Source organism: Diadema antillarum, unplaced genomic scaffold (assembly GCF_040938485.1).
Source record: "Diadema antillarum isolate AM-2024a unplaced genomic scaffold, OU_Dant_1.0 seq00000124_RagTag, whole genome shotgun sequence".
Taxonomy (NCBI): domain Eukaryota; kingdom Metazoa; phylum Echinodermata; class Echinoidea; order Diadematoida; family Diadematidae; genus Diadema; species Diadema antillarum.
Genome location: NW_027271204.1, coordinates 549,400 through 568,903, shown reverse-complemented (window position 1 = coordinate 568,903; position 19,504 = coordinate 549,400). Strand labels below are relative to the sequence as shown.

Below are 19,504 nucleotides of genomic sequence, written 5' to 3'. Positions count from 1 at the left end.
CTGCTGTACACCCTTCTCTGCCAAGACCATCCTCACTTTTATGAAATAAAATAAAGACATCACTTCAATGTCTGTTGTCAGTGACATCAACTCTTTTGTTCTCAACAGTAAAACCTACGGCAATGTGCTCGTCTTGGATGGAGCAATTCAGTGCACGGAGAGAGACGAGTTTAGCTACCAGGAGATGCTTGCGTTCCTTCCACTCAACTCACATCCCAACCCCAAAAAGGTATAAAGTTTGTATTTTGTGATAATATGCTTTCAACCAAACTGTTCTCTTTTATTTAAATGCAATAAGATGAGCAGTGCAAGGATTTTACCTCTCACAGGGTGCTACACAAGCATTTGCCCGATTGCCCATGGCAAGTGAAAATCCAATTCAGGCAAGTGTTTCACAGCACATTTGGAAGTCTGCCTGCCTGTCCGGGCAGGTGGTAAAATAAAGTTACGCAGCACCCTGCTCTCATAGAACTGGTGTAGATGGGGGGAAAAATGAGATTAGCGAAAGGCAGGGATGAGGATTGTGAAGTGAAAATTCAAAGAACAGTAACCAAACAGATGATTTCCCAAGACTTTTTGAGCACTTTTTCCACTGACGTCTTCATTTCAATACATGCTATTGTAATTTGCAGGTTCTGGTAGTAGGTGGTGGAGATGGTGGAGTGATCAGGGAAGTTGTGAAGCACCCAGCAGTCGAGTCCGTCACACAGTGTGAAATTGATGGGGTAAGAACAGATAATTCATGATTTTTTTTTTCTTATTTTTTTTTCTTCTTTTTTCAGTAGAACTGCTGCGGAAAGTTAAGAAAAATTATTACAGAGATTGTAAAACAATGAAAGAAAGTTGTCTCCGTTGTATTCAGTGAAAATGGGCATGAGAAAATGGTTATTTATTCATCACTTCAATCAAGCATTATATGCCTTTTGCTGCAGTTTGCTTTTAAAACCATAAATTTTTCATTCCTTTGAATTGTTTTTTAAGGGAAAATTTAATAAATGTATTCTCACAAATATTAAAAAGCTGATTATTAATAAATATAGGCCAGGATTGCAAAAATTTATATAAAGGCAATCCAAAGGTAGGTTAATGTCGACTTTGAAACATAAAGAGCAGTATGGGGTTGATAGAACTCCTTTCAATGTGCAGTTAGATGTCAATATAAAAGTTAAAAAAAAAAAAAAGAATATGGTCATCATTCCACATTGTGAAATATTCTTATTACATTTAACAGTTCTGTTTCATCAGTTCTTTTAACAGTATTACTCACTCATGAACATATGGGGATCCAATCCGCTAAAAAGTGGCAAATATGTGTGTATTGAAATTGTTTTTATTTTCACTAAGAATGAATGATAGACTCCTTCTTTATCTCCTCCTTTATTCCTCCCTTTCTCCTCCTCTTCATCCTCCTTTTCCTTTTAGAAAGTAATAGAAGTGTGCAAGAAGTATTTGCCCTGCATGGCAGTAGGTTACAGCAGCCCCAAGCTGCACCAACACATAGGCGACGGATTTGCTTTTATGAAGCAGAACAAAGGCGCATTCGACGTCATCATCACAGATTCCTCGGACCCAATCGGTGAGATTTACTTTGAATGGAAGACTATCATATCACCATCATGTGATCATGTAGACTCGTGAGCTCAGTTCTACAGCTTACCATAGTGATTCTGTTGATATTGCCTTGAAATTGGTTTACTCAAGTTCTGGAATACTTGTCTTTCCTCAAAGATATGTTTTGGCTGCTGTGATATGGGCATTGTATGGGTAACGATGCATGTATGTCTGATACAAATGTGTATGTTCAAATATAGTTATTTACCTTTGATTGTTTGGAGCAGATTTTTTAAAGCAATACATGTATTTCTCACATCTTGAGAAATGTTTAAATGGATGATTACTGAAAGACAGATAGACAAACATTAATAGATAGATAGCTGGATATACTATGTATGGACAAAGAGAGAAGAGCATGGAGAGAGAGAGAGAGAGAGATAGGTAGAAAGTTCTGACTTGTTGGTTGAGGTGAGTGTGCATTGCACCTGTTTTTGATTTTGTGTAATTACACCATCACTGTCTTTATTTTTTTTTTCAATTGTATTCTATTCATGATAACTTATCAGAATTTGTGTTTGATTATTCCAGGACCTGCCAAGATGCTGTTTGAGCAGGAGTACTATGAGTTGATGAGGAGTTCCCTGAAGCCTGGAGGAATCATTGGTACACAAGGTATTAAAAAAAAAAAAAAAAAAAAAAATGGTCTGATTAACACCCAAAACTAGTTGACTTTCACAGTAACAAAAAATAGACTACACACGTATATCAAGAGTGTACAGATGATAAGTCCTGACCTCTTTCTTCAATTGTTCTGAGTTTTTTTTTCCAATTTGTCTCTCTCTACAAAATGAAATTTGTAAGATTGCAACTGTTGATCTGTAATTCAACAAACATTTCATTTTTGTCTCGCCCACCGGAGGTGAAGGCGAGACTAAGGATCCAAATGGCGTCCGTCCGTCGTCCGTCGTCTGTCGTCCGTCACAAATGTTAAAGTTTACCTGCAAGACTCTCTTATGATGCATAACTTGGCAACTGTTACAGCAATGGCAGCCACACTTGGGTGATAGAAGCACTAGGGGTATCTTCATGTTATGGTGTTGTCAGAGGTCATGTGATGATGTCAACGGTCATTTGAGGTCATATATTAAAGAGTACAAGCCTCTCTTTTCTATGTTAAAGTTTACCTGCAAGACTCTCTTTTGACAAATAACTTCACATAAGTTGCTTGGATTACAACCTAACTTGGGTCATAGATGCACTGGGGGTACCTTCATGTTATGGTGCTGTTGGAGGTCACAGGATAAGGTCAAAGGTCATTTGAGGTCATACGTTAAAGTTTACTTGCAGGACTCTCTTATCACATGTAACTCGACACATGTTGCTACAATGGCAAGCAAACTTGGGTGATGGATGCACTGGGGGTACCTTCATGTTATGGTGCCATAAGAGGTCACATGATAAGGTCAAAGGTCATTTGAGGTCATACGTTAAAGTTTACTTGCAAGACTCTCTTATCACACGTAACTCAGCACATGTTGCTACAATGGCAATCAAACTTGGGTGATGGTAGATGTCTCTTGGGAAGTTGAAGGTAACCACAAGATCAGAGGTTACAGACAGGGGTCAACGAACTTTTAGGGCCCAATGTTAAGTTTTTAGGGCGCATTTCATTTATGGCTCATAACTTTTGATCCCTTTGTCCGTTTGTGACCAAACTTGGATGGAAGATGTCCCTTGGGGAGGTGAAGGTCGTCACAAGGTCAAAGGTCACAGACAGGGGTCAACAAACTTTTAGGGCCCAATGTTATGTTTTTAGGGCACGTTTTGATTGTGGCTCATAACTTTTGATCCCTATGTACATATGTATTACATCAGAAAGCTTAATCTATTCAGTGTAGGTCTTGTGGACCTCCCCCTCCCCCCATGTGTCGGACTCTTATGGGCCTGGTTTGCCTAAGTGTCAAGCTCATTGGCAGTGCTACCTAGTTTCGAGCTGGCGGGCCTGTGTTGGTCAGTGTCAAGCTCGTGGGCTGTATGGTTCCGGTGAATGACTCATGGTCCTGGAGCATACAGTGACGTCATGGACCATCTGGAAAGCGGCATACTGTGAGGCATAACGTGCATTCCACATGAAGCAACCCTTTGTCTTGCAACTTGCTATTGTCATCCAATTAAGTTTGGGTCATTACGTCAGGCAATTTTGGGCATTTTTTCAATGACCTGTTTAGGAAATTCAATTCCAAATAGGAGTGGAACTACTATTTACTCCAATTGTCTTCTTTATGCTCGATACTTCCTAACACTTGGGCCTGGCCAAGAGTTGTGCCTCCATGCCTAAATATTGGTTGTTTCCAATATGCCGCCATCCGGTTTGCATCCAATGTGTGAATCAGGGTACGCTGGCAGCGGGTAAAATCACCTGCATGATCCAGTTAAGACTCTCTGCCAGCAAGTGATGATTCAGTGTAACCTGCTGAAATTGGTCTAGATCTATACCCTCGATCTCTTTCAAGACAGGGCAGCATCTGCGTCTTCAGTGAAGCACACGATCGGCACACAGATCTCCTCCACGACTAAACTGGATAGACATCCCGAGGTCAGACCAGCGTTCTTATAGGTGCACAGCCACTGTATGCGATCATTAGAGTCTTCCAATGGCAATATCTGAAACAGTTTGGGTGAAGGCAAGCTTGTCTCTATGATGAGTGCATTGCACATAGAGTACAGGATGCACGAGATGATAAGAAAGCTTCTTTTTGACTCGCGGGATAGGCTACAAGCCTTTCTCAGGCAAAGGTTCTGAATTATCGGGTCGTGCTCAGTCTGCACACAGTGAGCTGAACACCATATCAAGTATACGTGTGTAATGATTGTGTGTAATGATATGGGAAAAATGCATGGAAAAATCAAAATATATGTTTATGTATTTTACGTGGAATCAGTTCCTGTCTGTTGTCTTGGAAGAAATGCATCAATCTTACAATGTTGTTTATCATTTTCCCTCTCCATCATGAGTATATGTGGAACGTGTTGATCAAAGTTTTTGTGATGTCGGAAAATGTGAGGCTGTATTGCAGGTGGCCTATTGAAGGTGGCCTTCAATTTGTTTTTCACAGTATATTGGCGTGTTTAACAGACTGTAACTCACCAAGATGCCTCTTGAAATGTTTTGAAAAACTTCTGCTTGATTTCACATGAGCGGATGATTATCAGTTGTCTTTCTGCTTTTTCATCTTGTGTGAAACAAAGTATTGTTTCTCTTCAAAAGATATCTGCACTTACTGTTGGTGCAGGCTCTATCGGCCCTATAAGACATTCAAACCCACCTTCAGCCTAGACATCCGAAGGCATTGTGGTGTCGAGCGGGATCTGAACATCCCTTATGAAGCGAGACTTCTCTTTTGTTTTCTTTTCCTCACTAACAATGTGAAACAAAGATATCCGTAGGCGTTGTGGTATGTAGATGTGGTAGAGCGAGACTTCTCTTCTCTTTTCTTTTCTTTTCCCCACTAATAAACAAGTTTAGCAGGAAACATAGAAGCATTCGCACATACTATTTACATTTCCCATCACATGCTTTTAACATCGGAATTTTCATGTACACATTTTGCCTGGAAAAGAATTACCAAGAACTTTTCAACACAATACATGCTCAAAAGAAGCCATTTGGTTCATATATAATTTACTCGACAGAGTGATTTATAGGGGCCTACTTATCACTGTCCATGTACACGAACTCTCTGATTCAGTTTTCGCTAAAGATACAAGTATGTTCACAAGACTGCAAACAGTAGAATGATTTGCCCCTTAACATATCAGACTACTACGTCTCTTGAAATGTTTTCAAATGTAAATTAAAGTCATTCCTCTTAAATGATTACTCTCGGTCGACGAATGAGGTCCTCGTTTGCATGTCATTGTCGATCTCATCAGTGTGACTGGGCCATCTGTTAAGCGGTCTGCCGTCACGCTGTCAGTAGACCTATTCTCTTCGTCACCATCACTCTCCACTTTATATCAGTCTGACAGGGCGCTTCAACATCTCCGATGAGACTAGATGACTATTTGGAGTTTGTAATTGCACTCCAAATTGGCGTAAACCAAAGTTTTGTGTTATCGTGACTTGTAGTTTTTCCTAATGTCCTGCTGCTCGCCGGTTCAGTCATGACAGTCAGATCCTCATCACATTCACAGCGTAGGTCGATGGTGCATTCAGTGTCGATAAAGATTAGTTGGTTGACTTGGAGGGGGGGCATGATGTACCAAGAAAGGGGAACTCCTGACTTTATCTCTGTGGTCTCCAACTATTCTCAAAGTTCCTCAAAATTCCAAAATACTCTGCAGCCTTTGCTTCACTACATAGTGTGAAGCCGCTCCCACTGTGCTTGCCACTCTAACTGATTTTTCGGCTGAGACATGTTTTTTTTATAACTAATTTACTAACAAACTTCCTTTCCCTAAAGCATTTCATTGGCTCAATCTTTTGGGGTGGGCATTCACTAGGAATTAATTCCTTGCTGGTCAAGTGTTCAATTTGCTCCTCCTATTCGTTTCTGTGAAAACACAATTTTCTACGATTCATCTCAATTTCTGATTAACTCGCCCACTGTCTTTTAGTTTCTTCATTCACTTGTTCTCTGTAACCACTGGTAAAGACTTTATTGTTTCTTGGATATCAAAATTATAAACCAAATGGATATTAGTGTCCTTATGGCAACCAACATCATCGTTGTTCTGGGTCATTATCCCTGAATTTGTCTTTGGAGTTCCTGTTTGACCCACTCCACTAAACAATAAATGCTAAAATAAAGGAATGAATTCTGGCAGTAGGGCCACCTTCCAGCTCAGAGGGTCATTTATGTTTGGGGATCAGAGGGCAGAAACATGTGATCACGTTATTCCCCGTAATTTGGCGCAGGGCTTTGGAGATGGAGAGTGCTGACCACTAGCGGGGAAAGTAGCCAACATCAAACTCATCAATTCCTATGACCATAGACTTTTCTTGGAAGAAGTGGTTTTGACCAAAAAAAAAAGAAAAAAAAGAAAGAAAGGAAATAGCTGGAAGGAAGATAAATGGTTTCATAAACTCAAAGAACGGGAAAAGACTGAGCATATATTGACGTCACAGGGTGTCTAGGAAAACGACTGCAGTGTTCTGTTTTCTTTTACCATCTATCCTATTCTATTCTATTCTATTCTATTTTATTCTTTATTATAAACATGTGCTAGTAGCCATCTGGGCTACAATTGTGTTTGTTTTGTACATCCTCTAAAGGTCACCAGAGGTCAAAGGTAGAGCCCTATCTGTGCTCTTTGGAATATGAAGACAATTTCTTGTAAAACATGTATGCTTGTTTTGTACATCTTAACCGTGTTTATCATTAACTAATGGCACTACAGATCAATATTATGATATTTTTCATTGACCTCTAAAAGGTCACCAGAGGTCAGAGTTAGAAACCTGTCTTTGCTCTTTGGAAAATGAAGACAGTTTCATTGCAAAACAGATATGCTTGTTTTGCACATCTTAACCATGTTTATCATTAACTAAAACATCACAGATCAATATTATGGTATTTTGAGGTGATTGACCTCTAAAGGTCATCAGAGGTCAAAGGTAGAAACCTGTCAATGTCCTGTGGAATCAGAAGATTGTAGTACCAATGCATATTTAGTGCAGCGTAACCAAGATCTAAGCCTATCATTCACAAATGCCTCCAAACATCAATATTCTGATGTTTAAAGTTCATTGACCTCTGGAGGTCATCAGAGGTCAAATGAGACTTACCTCCCGATCTTAAAATGAAACTTATGGTATGTACTAACACTGGTGAAAGTTTCATACTTTAGTCAAATTTTGCACAATTCTCATGATTTTGAGGGCTTAACCGCTCTACTATTGGGAGAATCATGCATTATGGCGGAGGCATCAGTCGCCATAGTGACATTTCTTGTTGTCCCCGCCGAACGAGTTCGAGCAGGGGACTATGAAACGGGCTCCGTACGTGTGTGTGTCCGTGTGTCCGTCCGTCCGTCTGTCCGTCCGTCCGTCCGTGTGTCCGTGTGTCCGTGTGTGCGTCCGTGTGTGATCAAAATCTTCAATTTGCTACTTCTCTGTCATTTATGAGCCAATTTTGATTCTGTTTGCTTTATATGATAGCACTACATGGGAGCTTTGAAACTTCTACACAGAATTTCAGTCGTGACCTTTGACCTTGACCTTTGACCTATATTGTACATTTTGCTACAAAATGCTACTCCTTCGCCATTTCTGACCCGATTTCGATTCCGTTTGCTTTATGTGATGGCACTAGGTGAGGGCTTCAAAACTTCTACACAGAATTTTGACCTTTGACTTCTTTGACCTTTGACCTTGATTTTTTGACCTATATTGTACATTTTGCTACAAAATGCTACTCCTTCGCCATTTCTAACCCGATTTCGATTCCGTTTGCTTTATGTGATGGCACTAGGTGAGGGCTTCAAAACTTCTACACAGAATTTTGACCTTTGACTTCTTTGACCTTTGACCTTGATTTTTGACCTATATTGTACATTTTGCTACGAAATGCTACTCCTTCGCCATTTTTAACCCGATTTCGATTCCGTTTGCTTTATATGATGGCACTAGTTGAGGGCTTCAAAACTTCTACACAGAATTTTGACCTTTGACTTCTTTGACCTTTGACCTTGATTTTTTACCTATATTGTGCATTTTCCTACAGAATGCTACTCCTTCGCCATTTCTAACCCGATTTCGATTCCGTTTGCTTTATGTGATAGCACTAGGTGAGGGCTTCAAAACTTCTACACAGAATTTTGACCTTTGTCTTCTTTGACCTTTGACCTTGATTTTTGACCTATATTGTACATTGGCTACAAAATGCTACTCCTTCGCCATTTCTAACCCAATTTCGATTCCATTTGCTTTATGTGATGGCACTAGGTGAGGGCTTCAAAACTTCTACACAGAATTTTGACCTTTGACTTCTTTGACCTTGATTTTTTACCTATATTGCACATTTTGTTACAAAATGCTACTTCCGGCGGGGACATATGTTACGCACCGCGTAATTTCTACTTTTCCTTGTTTCTTCTCTTTTTTTATGCCTCCGCCACGAAGTGGTGCCGGAGGCATTATGTTTTCGGGTTGTCCGTCCGTCCGTCCGTCTGTCCGTCCGTCCGTCCTTCCGTCCGTCCGTCCGTCCGTCCTTCCGTCCGTCCGTAATGAATTTTGTGGACAGGGTAACTACCAAAACCTTTTGAGGTATCCTAATGAAACTTGGCATGTATGTGTATTAGGGGGTGAAGTTGTGCCTATCAACTTTTGGGTGCACATGCTTAAGGTCAAAGGTCAAAAGGTCAAGGTCAAATGCTTAAAATTTTACTATTTCCCCCATATCTATGCAATGCCAGAAGATATTTTCTTGAAACTTAGTGTATACATGTACTACCCAATTAAGATTCTCTGGTGAAAGTTTGGGGTCATGAGGTCAAAAGGTCAAAGGTCAAAAGGTCAAGTGAAATGTTAAAATTTTACTTTTTTCTCTGTATCTTGGAAATTGTTCAAGGTATCTTCATGGAACATAGTGTATATGCATCTACTGACTGGCAGTGGTTATCTAGGGAATTTAGGGTTCATGGGGTCAAAGGTCAGGGGTCAAAGGTCAAGGGCAATACTTCAAAATCTTACTATTTTCCTTATATTTATGCAATGCCAGCAGGATATTTTTTTTTTTTTAAACTTGATGTATGCATGTCTAACCCAATAGAGATTCTCTGGGATTTTTTTTTTGCCAAGAAGGTCAAGGGTCAAAGATCAAGTGAAAGTGCTGAACTTACTTTTTTCTCCATATCTCGGAAGTGGCTCAAGTTATCTTGAAACTTAGTACATGCTGAATTTATGTATGTTCTGCCTGACAGTGCTTCTCTTATAAATCAAAGGCCAGATGAAAATGATAACGATTTACTGTTCAATACAGAAATTGCGCTTTTTCTCCATACCTTGAAAATTACTCAGTGCATAAACTTATGAAATGGTCAAAGTCAAGTTAAAGTTCTTAAATCCCCAAATACATGCTCTCCTATTCATCCAATTAAACATAGGTCAAGGAAGGTAAACATTCAATACATTTGTGACAAACATGTCATTTTAATATTTTGCCAATTTTGTGAAAATGTAATCACACATTGTCCACATGTACTATAGACCTATTAGGAGAATCATGCATTATGGCGGAGGCATACCAGTCGCCAAAGCGACATTTCTAGTTTTTTCTACTGAAACAAATCCTGTCGAGTAACAGCAAAGCCATCACAGTTTTAGGAAAGAATTCAAAGAAAAATCAAATTATTTTAGATTTAAAAAGCTGAAGAAATAAAATTGTGTATTCCTCTTTTAAGATTCACATTGTTTCACTATTACCATTGTAATGTTCCTGGTTTGCTATGGCTAAGTTTCTGGACAAGTGTAAGATTTATGTCCGCAAGAGATTCATTTCATTATTTTTCTCCCCCCACCCCCAATCGTAGGTGAATCCCCTTGGCTCCACCTGTCACTGATCAAGACCATGCAGACGTTCTGCCGCACACTCTTCCCAGTGGTAGACTACGCCGTCACCAGCATTCCCACCTACCCCTCGGGCTGCATCGGCTTCACCCTCTGCAGCATGAATCCTGTAAGCCACGCCCCCCTACGGGGATATTTACACCAATCCTGTTTAAAGTTTCAAAGTGCAGCATACCTCATACACTGCGTAGGATGTATACTCCTGACCAGAAAGAAAAAATAGTGCTGTATTTCACATATTATATTAGCATCCAGACCTTGATTTCCACATTATGTTTTTATTGATTTGCTCCTGAAATTGGTTCTAAAACTTTGATATCCATGTCATTCCCAGACAAAACAGACCAGACTCAGCCACTGTGAAAGTTGGAGCTAGAGGGTCAATATACGTAACCACGGCTTCCTTGCTTTGACATTTTTGTGACCACCTCTCATGTCCTGTATTTATGAGCAAGTTATGTTTCATTGCCCCCGTAGGTTGTTGTTTTCCATCACAATTCAGCCGAATTTGGGGATGGGGCCCATTCAACTCTAACAGCTGCTGCTGGAATCATATCTTGAACTCTTGAACTCAAATATTTTATCCATACTACATGGAGTGAAATGTATCTTTATAAACTGGGTCTCAGTCCTGGCGAGAGTAGCTATTCAAACACATTATTCATCATGTACAATAACAATAAAAATGAAATTGTGAAAACTAGGCAATTTCCCGTGCTGTTCATCACAAGAATTTAATCAGGAAACACCAGACTTCCTATAAATGCCTGGTATTTGATGCTAACGGATTTGACAATTTCCCTGTCAAACACTAAAATGTACTTGTAATCACTCTCACTGCTTTCCCAATCTCCTCAGTAAATGAATGCAGAATACCAGGGCCCAACTCAAGCAAAGTAGAGTCTTTATTCTCTCAAAACTCATCGAGCAGGAATGTGCACTTGCTTTCAGCCAAGAGTCATTTGTTTCCTTTGTGATACACATTTTTTGCATATTTTTGCAGTTCAAGTTATTCAATGATCTGTATCAAACTTTCAGGTTTATAGTCTTCCTTTAAGAGATTGTGTCCTTTTGACCTGTGAAATGTTCGTGAGAGGGAAAATCTATTGAACCATAAATAATGGCTCATGGAGCTACAATTTGGAACACTGGGTTATTTTCATTGGGTTGAAAAACAAACAAACAAAATGATGAGAAGTGATCTATAGTAGTATTGTCACGACTGTAACTGTTGTGTGTTATCAAGGAGGTTTGAGAGATGGAGTTCCATCTGGCTATGATTATTCAGTCAGCTGTAAATTATCTGTGCATGGACAAAAGAATTCCACAGGTGCATTTGTGCCTTTGATGGTCAATGCCTGAAGCCACCATCTTTGTGAGCAATCTGAAGATTCATTTTTAATACTAACATAACATCAGGTATATGCTGCTTGTTGGCTATAATTATTCAATGAACTGTTAATTTTCTATGGATGGACAAAAGGATTCAACAGGTGCATTTGCACCTTTGATATATGATGCCTAAAGCTGCCATTTTTGTAAGCAATCTGAAGTAAGAATAATTTTTAACGCTGGAATAATATCAGGTATATGCTGCTCGTTTATAAATAAAACGGAATGAAACTTCACCTAATGATTGATAAAACAAAGTCAGTCCTGTCCAAAAATATGTGCAAAAGTGTAAATCTGAGCTGTATGTTGTGAAAGTGTTTAAGATTTTACCCTCCAGGAAAGCTGGTTTTATCACTTTTCCAAATATTTCCAACAAATGAACTTTAGTGGTGTCATCCTCAAGTATAGTTCTTATGTCTGATTATTGTGCAGGCACGTACAGCTGAGTAATTTTGAAATCTATTTCAGTAATATTTGAGCAATTTCTATTAACACACCCCCATGTCTTTACCATAATCATTGTCTACCACCCATTGTTTATAAGGAGGGATAGCACAAAGTACTGTATACGCTATAATTTTCGCGTACATAAATTTTCGCGAATTGCCGCTGTCACACATTTTCGCGAGTGGTTAAATTCGCGATTGAGGGACCAGAGAAAATATGAAGTGGCAAAGAAAGTGAATTTTCAACTTACTAGCAAATAAGAATGATACTAGATATACACTGCATGAAAAAAACTCACCAAACGCTGCGAACTAGTAAGTTAGAATTCAACATTTTTGAAGTGATTAAGTCCATCGCACTAGATTTCTGACGAGTGGTCCCCTTGCGATAATGGATTGGCTCTCTACAGTATTCGTAAGTAGACGTGGACGTGCGGAAACAAGCTTAGCCATGATGGTCTGTTCGTAAAGCCATGACATGGTATACTAGTACTGAAATGTTCGTATCAAGGCAAGGGATTCATTTTGGAAGGTAATATTTTCGCGTGTTGTTAATTTCGCAAATAGCTCCCGACTCGCGAAATTCGCAAAAATAAAACCCCCGCAAAATATATAGCGTATACAGTAGTTACCACCATAGAGACATATCTTTCTTAGAAAGGGACTGATCGTTGTGCAATGGGACGTTTTTAGCTCACCTGAGCCGAGCTATTACAATCGCTCTTCGTCCGGCATCCGTAAACTTTTTACATTTTTCATCTTCTTCTTAGTACAGCGTAGTGACAAAGCATGTTATCCACCTGCTCCCTCAAATTACGTTCCATAGGCAGGAATTTGCTGTAGTTGTTGCTAGGAAGGGCAACCCTGTGGCGAGCTATGTTGTTGTTTAGGGAAACTTGTGAACAAAGCATTCATAAAACCTGAATACATTACAGAACTAGTATATTCATAGACCAAAGAAAAATGAATGACGGCTACAACTTTAAATCCCTTCTCCTGCCCACGTCTGATTTGATTTGTCTCTTTTGTTCTTTTTTTTTCGCTCCCGTCCATTAGGAGACATCATTCAGGGATCCCATTTTCAAACTCACCTCCCAGCAAGTCAAGGAGATGAGTCTGAGGTATTACAACGCAGACATCCACAGAGCGTCCTTTGTACTACCCCAGTTTGCCAAAGAGGTGGGTATGATCTTGATGTGTGGCGGCTAGTTCAGCCTTAAAATATTATTTGATGGAGGAAACAGTACAGACAGCATTTTTCGTGTTTATATCTGTGGTCCAGAGATATTTTCCAAGCCTGCCTTCTTTAACTGTCTACCTTCTTTTTTTTGTGTGTGTGTTTAACAGGATTGCAAAAATGCATGTTTATGGGAAGGATGTGCATCGTGAAGTTTGACAATTACATTATGTGTATATGAAGCGGGAAATATTAAACAGGCCCACACATTTAAAAGCATTTAAATTTAGTGGAGAAGGGAATGGGAAGCATACTGGTACAGCCGTGGTTTACCAAATTAGTTTGACTTCTGCACATTTTGAATAACTAAATTATATGTGCCATCATAAACAATAGTATATGTATCAGAATCTTATCAGCAACATTTATGATCATTGCCTGGAAATGAATGGAATTTACAGTAATTAGTAGTGATGATGAAATGACAACAGAGGAGATATAGGGAATTCTAGTTCTAACAAAGACATACAAACCATGACAATTACCGTTATGAATGTCATCTTAGGTTTCTCACTGTATCAAGGTACAAAAAAAAACAAGACCACACATTTATTAAAAAGCATTTAAATTTAGTGGAGAAGGGAATGGGAAGCATACTGGTATACCGTGGTTTACCAAATTAGTTTGACATCTGCACATTCAGAGACTCCAACCCCAAGCACCTTCTGATCTGGAGATTCTCCAGCCTGAAACCCCTAGCAAACTGGAGACTCCAACCCTGATGCGAGCGACCGTGGAGCGCAAAGTTCCTTGCGGCCGGGTCCAGGGCCGGCTTAAGGGCCCTGGAAGCTCTAGGGTTCTTGATACTCTCTCGTGTAATCTAAGGCTTATTTTTCAACATGTAATGATGAAATTAAGTAAGAAATCATTTCAAGCGGGAGACACAGAGCCTGGGCGGGAGAAATTAAATCTCAAGCGGGAGGATAGGCTATTTTGCAAAAATGGTCTTTCAGCAGGAGATCTCCCGTCGAAAGCGGGAGAGTTGGAGTCTCTGCACATTTTGAATAACTAAATTATATGGCATTGTGCCATCATAAACAATAGTATGGGACAATAGAATTGGGACCAACAAATTCACCTTGTTATATGAGGATTTTGTTTTATCAATGATCTACATAAAGATGTTCCATTTCAGTGAGAACGATAGAAACGATGGTGTCATCAATTATCACTATGATTTTTTTGATAATGATATTAATTACAATGAAAGTGAGGATTATAACGATGGTAACAATGAGAATGAAAATTACAATGATAGTGATAGTGATAATGAAAATTATAATGGCGATGATTATTGAGATTATGGATAAGACTAAGATAATCATAGTTCTAATACCGGTACTATGATGGCCATCAAGACAGGAGTGGAAACTTTCAAAAATTATCATACAAAGAATTGAAGACATTTTGGGGAACCTAAACTATGTCTGGATTTGAATTTATTCCCCTGCTCACAGGCCCTTGAGGAAACCATGGTTGAGAATGGCGACAAGACGGAATGACCCTCGGACGATGCTGCTCTTCCTCCTCATTTACAAGGAGGCCCTGGCACAAATGAAACGGACTAAGAACTTTGTAACACGCACCAAGGCCAAAGGAGTTCTCCAGCTGGAAGTATGGGTGCATTCGAGCCCTCTAAAGCAAACCAAGCGAACTGAACCAAAGTGTACCGTACTGAACTGTGCCAGATTTGAAGAGTTCTGTTGAGAAAGCATACCTCACAAGCTATTTTTAGAAAAGGTCACACATTTTTGTAGCAAGAATGTCATTCACCTGGTGCTTGAAGTACTTACAGCTGTCCCGATCAAAGAGAATCATGTCTTTGCATTGTGACATATAAACATGATGTGTGCATGCTTTACAACAAACTTTTGGTACGCTTTTGGTACGCTTTTTGAGCACATCGGGAAGTGGTCCACTTTTAGCTTGGTACAGTCCGGTATGGTACACTTTAGGAGCGTTCGAGCGCTCCTTTGGCGTGGGTACAGTACAGTACGGTTCTCCTTAGGAGAGCGCTCGAACACACCCTATATCTCCACATGGAAGACATTGTATTTTCTTCTTTTTTTGTCCTTTTCTTGTGATTTTGTATTACTTTTATTTTTCCGTTTTCAGTGGCGTCAACCCCTTTGGTTTTCAGTCCAAGTCATAGTAGTCTGTTCCTTGTAATGTCTTTGTTTGCTTCTTGTGGTTGTTTTATTTTTATAGATTGTCATGTATATTTACAGTGGACTCCCGTTATAACGAAGTCCTCAGGACCGACAATTTTCTTTCATTATATCGAAATTTCGTTATAACCGAACAAATACTAGTAAACAATAAAACTACATAAAGTAGATAACGTTACGGCCCGAATTTTTACTTCATTATAACTGGCATTTCGTTGTAAACGTGTTCGTTATAACGGGAGTGCACTGTACTTGCTTTCTCTATTTCTTAAAGTATAACCAAGTGCGAGCAGGTGTCGGCTTTATTTATCTCTATGGTTGTGGACTAGTATCGGCCAACAGTGTCTACCTAAGTACTTCTTGCCCCAAAAGAGTCAGTCATATTTATTGACGGAGAGGTTTATGTATGCAGTCATGGATCCAGGTTGAATTAAGAGCACAAATGACCAGGTAGCATACTTACACGTCTACACACCTGTGTTTCTCTAAATAATGTTGTGATACAATTATTATTCTTGAACTGTGCTATGACCATTGACATGTGCTGATCATTTCTACAGCTTGTTGAATGATGTTATAAAAAACCTAAAAGAACTCTAGCTATACGATTGGTCTATTACTCATCATGTAACATGCTGTTAGTAGTACCATTGCGCGCTATTGCTGTCAGCCGTGCAATTTTGTTTGAAGCAAAAATGGATATCACATGGCTGACATCACCGATTCCACCGACTCCCATGTTAAACTTATGATCAACTCATAGTTTTTCTTCCATTGCTCGGCTCTGATCTCACAATAATCCTTTGCTGTGAACACCCAAGCAGCTGCAATTGCACATTTGGTCACTCATTTTGCTGTCAACAACTTTGGCCAATCGGTTTCAGGTACAACTAGCTGACTGTGCCAAGCATTCACCTTTCACAGAAAAAATGGTTGCCATTTCCGTACTATGTAATTTCAGAAATCTGTGTGGACCACATCTGTTTAAGTGTCAGGTGTTGTATAAAACAAAGAGAACAAGATTTTGCACTTGGTGAAAGATGAGACGCTCTATTCAACTTGGCTTTGCCTTGTTGAATATTCAATTCAATTCAATTAAAAATGATTTTATTTCCGTATAAAGTAATACAAAATAATATACATAACGCTTACATGACTACATACTACAACTGTGTGTTTAAAGGAACTTTTAATCAGGTTAGTTTCAGCAAAACATGAATACAATTATTATACTGATGTCAACTTTGGTTTTGATAAATAAACAAGTAAGCCATACAATCTTAATTTATAAGTATACTTGGAAAAGAGGAATTCACAAGAAAAGGATAGTTTGTAAAATTGGTGAATCACTCTAGCAGGTGAGGGCATCTCAAGATCTGTCAAGGACTCCATGCATGAAAATTTTGATATCCTTTATAGAGCGCCTCTATCTTTCACCTCTTGCGAAATCTTGTACCATCGCACTCTTTGCTATCTACAAGCTTGTATTTATTACATTTAGCATTGTGCTTCCGCTCTGTTCAAGTTGACTTCTGTGAACAGAGCACCTGCGGAGAAAGAAACCAGATTTGAGGTCTCATGAATATCAGACATGAAATGAAATAGATAAATTGATATTGGTCTCTATAAAATGTATGAACAGTCACCCGTGGAACATCATTCTAATACATGACTCATTTCTCTCAGGGAGCACCATTGATCCTTGTATTGTAAAGTATAACTGCATGTATCATCATGTTTGCCAGTGAGAATGTGATTTGTAGTGCAGGAAAACCCTTTTAGAAATGAGTTTGATTTGATATGAGGTATTGGTATACAGCTTTTATCGAGGTGAATTTGTTGGTCCCAATCTTCCAACTGTGTGTTTAGCTTATACAATGAGGTGCAGGCTATAACGAGGTAAAATCTCCGGTCCAGGCTGACCGTGTTATGAGGTTTCCATGTACTCAAAAGTCAAAAGAGTCACACATGATACTACTCCTTGAAAAGGGTTAGGTTTTTAGTAAACAACAATATCAACCTGCTCAGGTTTGGTGTGCTTCTAACAAGAGTAAGTCCTAACTTTCAATACCATGGTAATTTACCTTATTGATAGTTACCTTTTCTTGGCTGTCCCGGTACAGTTTCCATCATGTTATTTGTTTGATTGCTTGTAATCAGAAATTGACATTACGTATCATTTTTTCATGGACAAAAGAATCTTTGTATGTTAAAGGTGTCCCTCTGTGTATGACAATCTATCCATTGGAAGTACAGCTTTAATTGTATGAGATGATAAAGATTCCAATTTGTGTATGTTTTACTAACATGTACCTCTCTTTATGGACCTTCAGGGTTGCCAGGCACGATCTTGAGATGTTTTATTCATAATTTTTCAGTCCTTCATTTTTTTTTTCAGTGGTCACAATTATGTAACTTTGATATGTGGCATTCCCTTCCTGAACACAAATAGCCAGATTGTGGTCATCTCTGGTGGACGGGAAATTTGGGGGAAAATTGTTTAGGGACATAATGCAGCCTTTTTCTTTTGAACTTGTAAAAATTACATGTGAGTTGATGCTGAGAGCAACAAGAACTATCAAATAAAAATTTATAAAATCATGAGGATTTATAAAATCCTGACAGAGTGCCGAGCCCATTTGAAGTTGTTGAGACTCTTGGTAAGAAAAATAGTGATACACATTGTATTTCAATTGATGGGACTCTTGACTCTAAACTAGTTTTCTTAGCAAGTAAATAATTCTTAATGTGGTTCAATATCCATTGATCAGTAGACTTTTGTATGCTAAGAAGTAGCACTTTATTTTTTCTCTTAACCGAATACAATTTGTAGATGTCCTTATACATGTACATCGAGTGTACCGGTACTAATTGAAAGGTAAAACAAATGTCAAAAATGGAATACAGAGGTAATTGAGTTAATGTTATCACGTGAGAATAAAGGGGAAAAAATATTGATGAAAAGCTGTCTCTATGTTGATTTAATTTTTGTTTTTGCCGAAAGACTGGGTATTATTATTAGTATTAGTTTTTTTGTTTTTTTTTAAAGGGGTTTACGCAACAGAGAGCATTAGTACAGGTGTACATGCCTTGTGCTTAGTGCAGGAGCTTAAGGAAAAGGCATAGAGGGACCTCATTATGATGAGGACTTAAATAATCATGATAATGGCCTTATTTTACATTGTACCAGGGTACAAATCTGGGACCTGCAAAAATACCTTGAGCAGCTTCCGTGAGATTTAAAGGGGTGGTATGGTTTTGGTTGAGATGGGGATTCAGATTTTAACTTTTTGTGAGGCAATAATAAACCACTTACATGTACTGTACATGTACAAGTTATGAAATATTAAAGGGCATACGATTCTAGGAGGAATGTAAAGTTCATTTGATTACAATTGGTTTTAAAATGGCCAATATATGCATTGTATTAATAAACAAAAGTGGTCCTAATAACAGGTGGGACCCACCCTTTTATTGGAACCTAGTTTGAGTCGTCTGAACCTCTGGATCCCTCATGAACGGTAGATGGCGCGCTTGCTTTTTGCGCCCTCGGAGCCATTGCGTATACGCGTAGTTGTTGGCCAGAGAGTCCGGCGAAGCAGCCGCCTGCCTGCGACGCCACGGCCGCGGCTGGTCGGCCAGCCTGTAAGTGAGGGTGGGTTTGAGTGGAAATACATGTAATATGAATGTAGGATATAACATATGATGGAAATAACAATAAAAATATGCGTTGCAGTGAGGTGCTTGGCGGAAGTCTGCGCTCTCTGAGTGATTTTCTAATTGTGGACCAGTGTCTATTTCGCTGTTTGTATACGATCTTCACATTATACACTGTATTACGTATACATAAACCATTTTTATTTATTTTTTTTTTTTGGGGGGGGGGGGTGGGGGACTTGAAAAGACATGAAAAGAAAAATATATTTGACATAGAAATATAATAATCTGTTCCTCAGATATGCTTGACTGCGTAATTTTCTTATTGAGGCGCATTTCTAGACGGGTTAACACAGCTACACTACGTATATTCCAAGGATAGATACATTATTCTACATCCGTTAAAGGAATAATGAATAGGAAAATGGAGCTGAGATCATTTTGCGATAAATCTCTTCATTATGTTTGATGTGTGATTTAT

The 19,504-nt window shown here is 38.9% G+C and overlaps 1 protein-coding gene across 1 annotated transcript; it reads left to right on the top strand.

Moving 5' to 3' along the window:
* Positions 1–113: 113 nt before the first annotated feature.
* On the top strand, positions 114–10,684 carry LOC139727272 (spermidine synthase-like). Its single transcript, XM_071638228.1, has 6 exons — positions 114–229; positions 633–725; positions 1,423–1,576; positions 2,143–2,226; positions 10,087–10,232; positions 10,601–10,684. The coding sequence occupies exons 1-6, from the start codon at positions 185–187 to the stop codon at positions 10,682–10,684; spliced, it is 606 nt and encodes a 201-aa protein (XP_071494329.1). The 5' UTR covers positions 114–184.
* Positions 10,685–19,504: the final 8,820 nt, after the last annotated feature.

Coding starts and splice junctions, on each gene's coding strand:
- LOC139727272 (XM_071638228.1), top strand. CDS start 185: ATGCTTGCGTTCCTTCCACTCAACTCACATCCCAACCCCAAAAAG. Junction 726..1,422: donor CACAGTGTGAAATTGATGGG/GTAAGAACAGAT, acceptor TTTTCCTTTTAG/AAAGTAATAGAAGTGTGCAA. Junction 1,577..2,142: donor AGATTCCTCGGACCCAATCG/GTGAGATTTACT, acceptor TGATTATTCCAG/GACCTGCCAAGATGCTGTTT.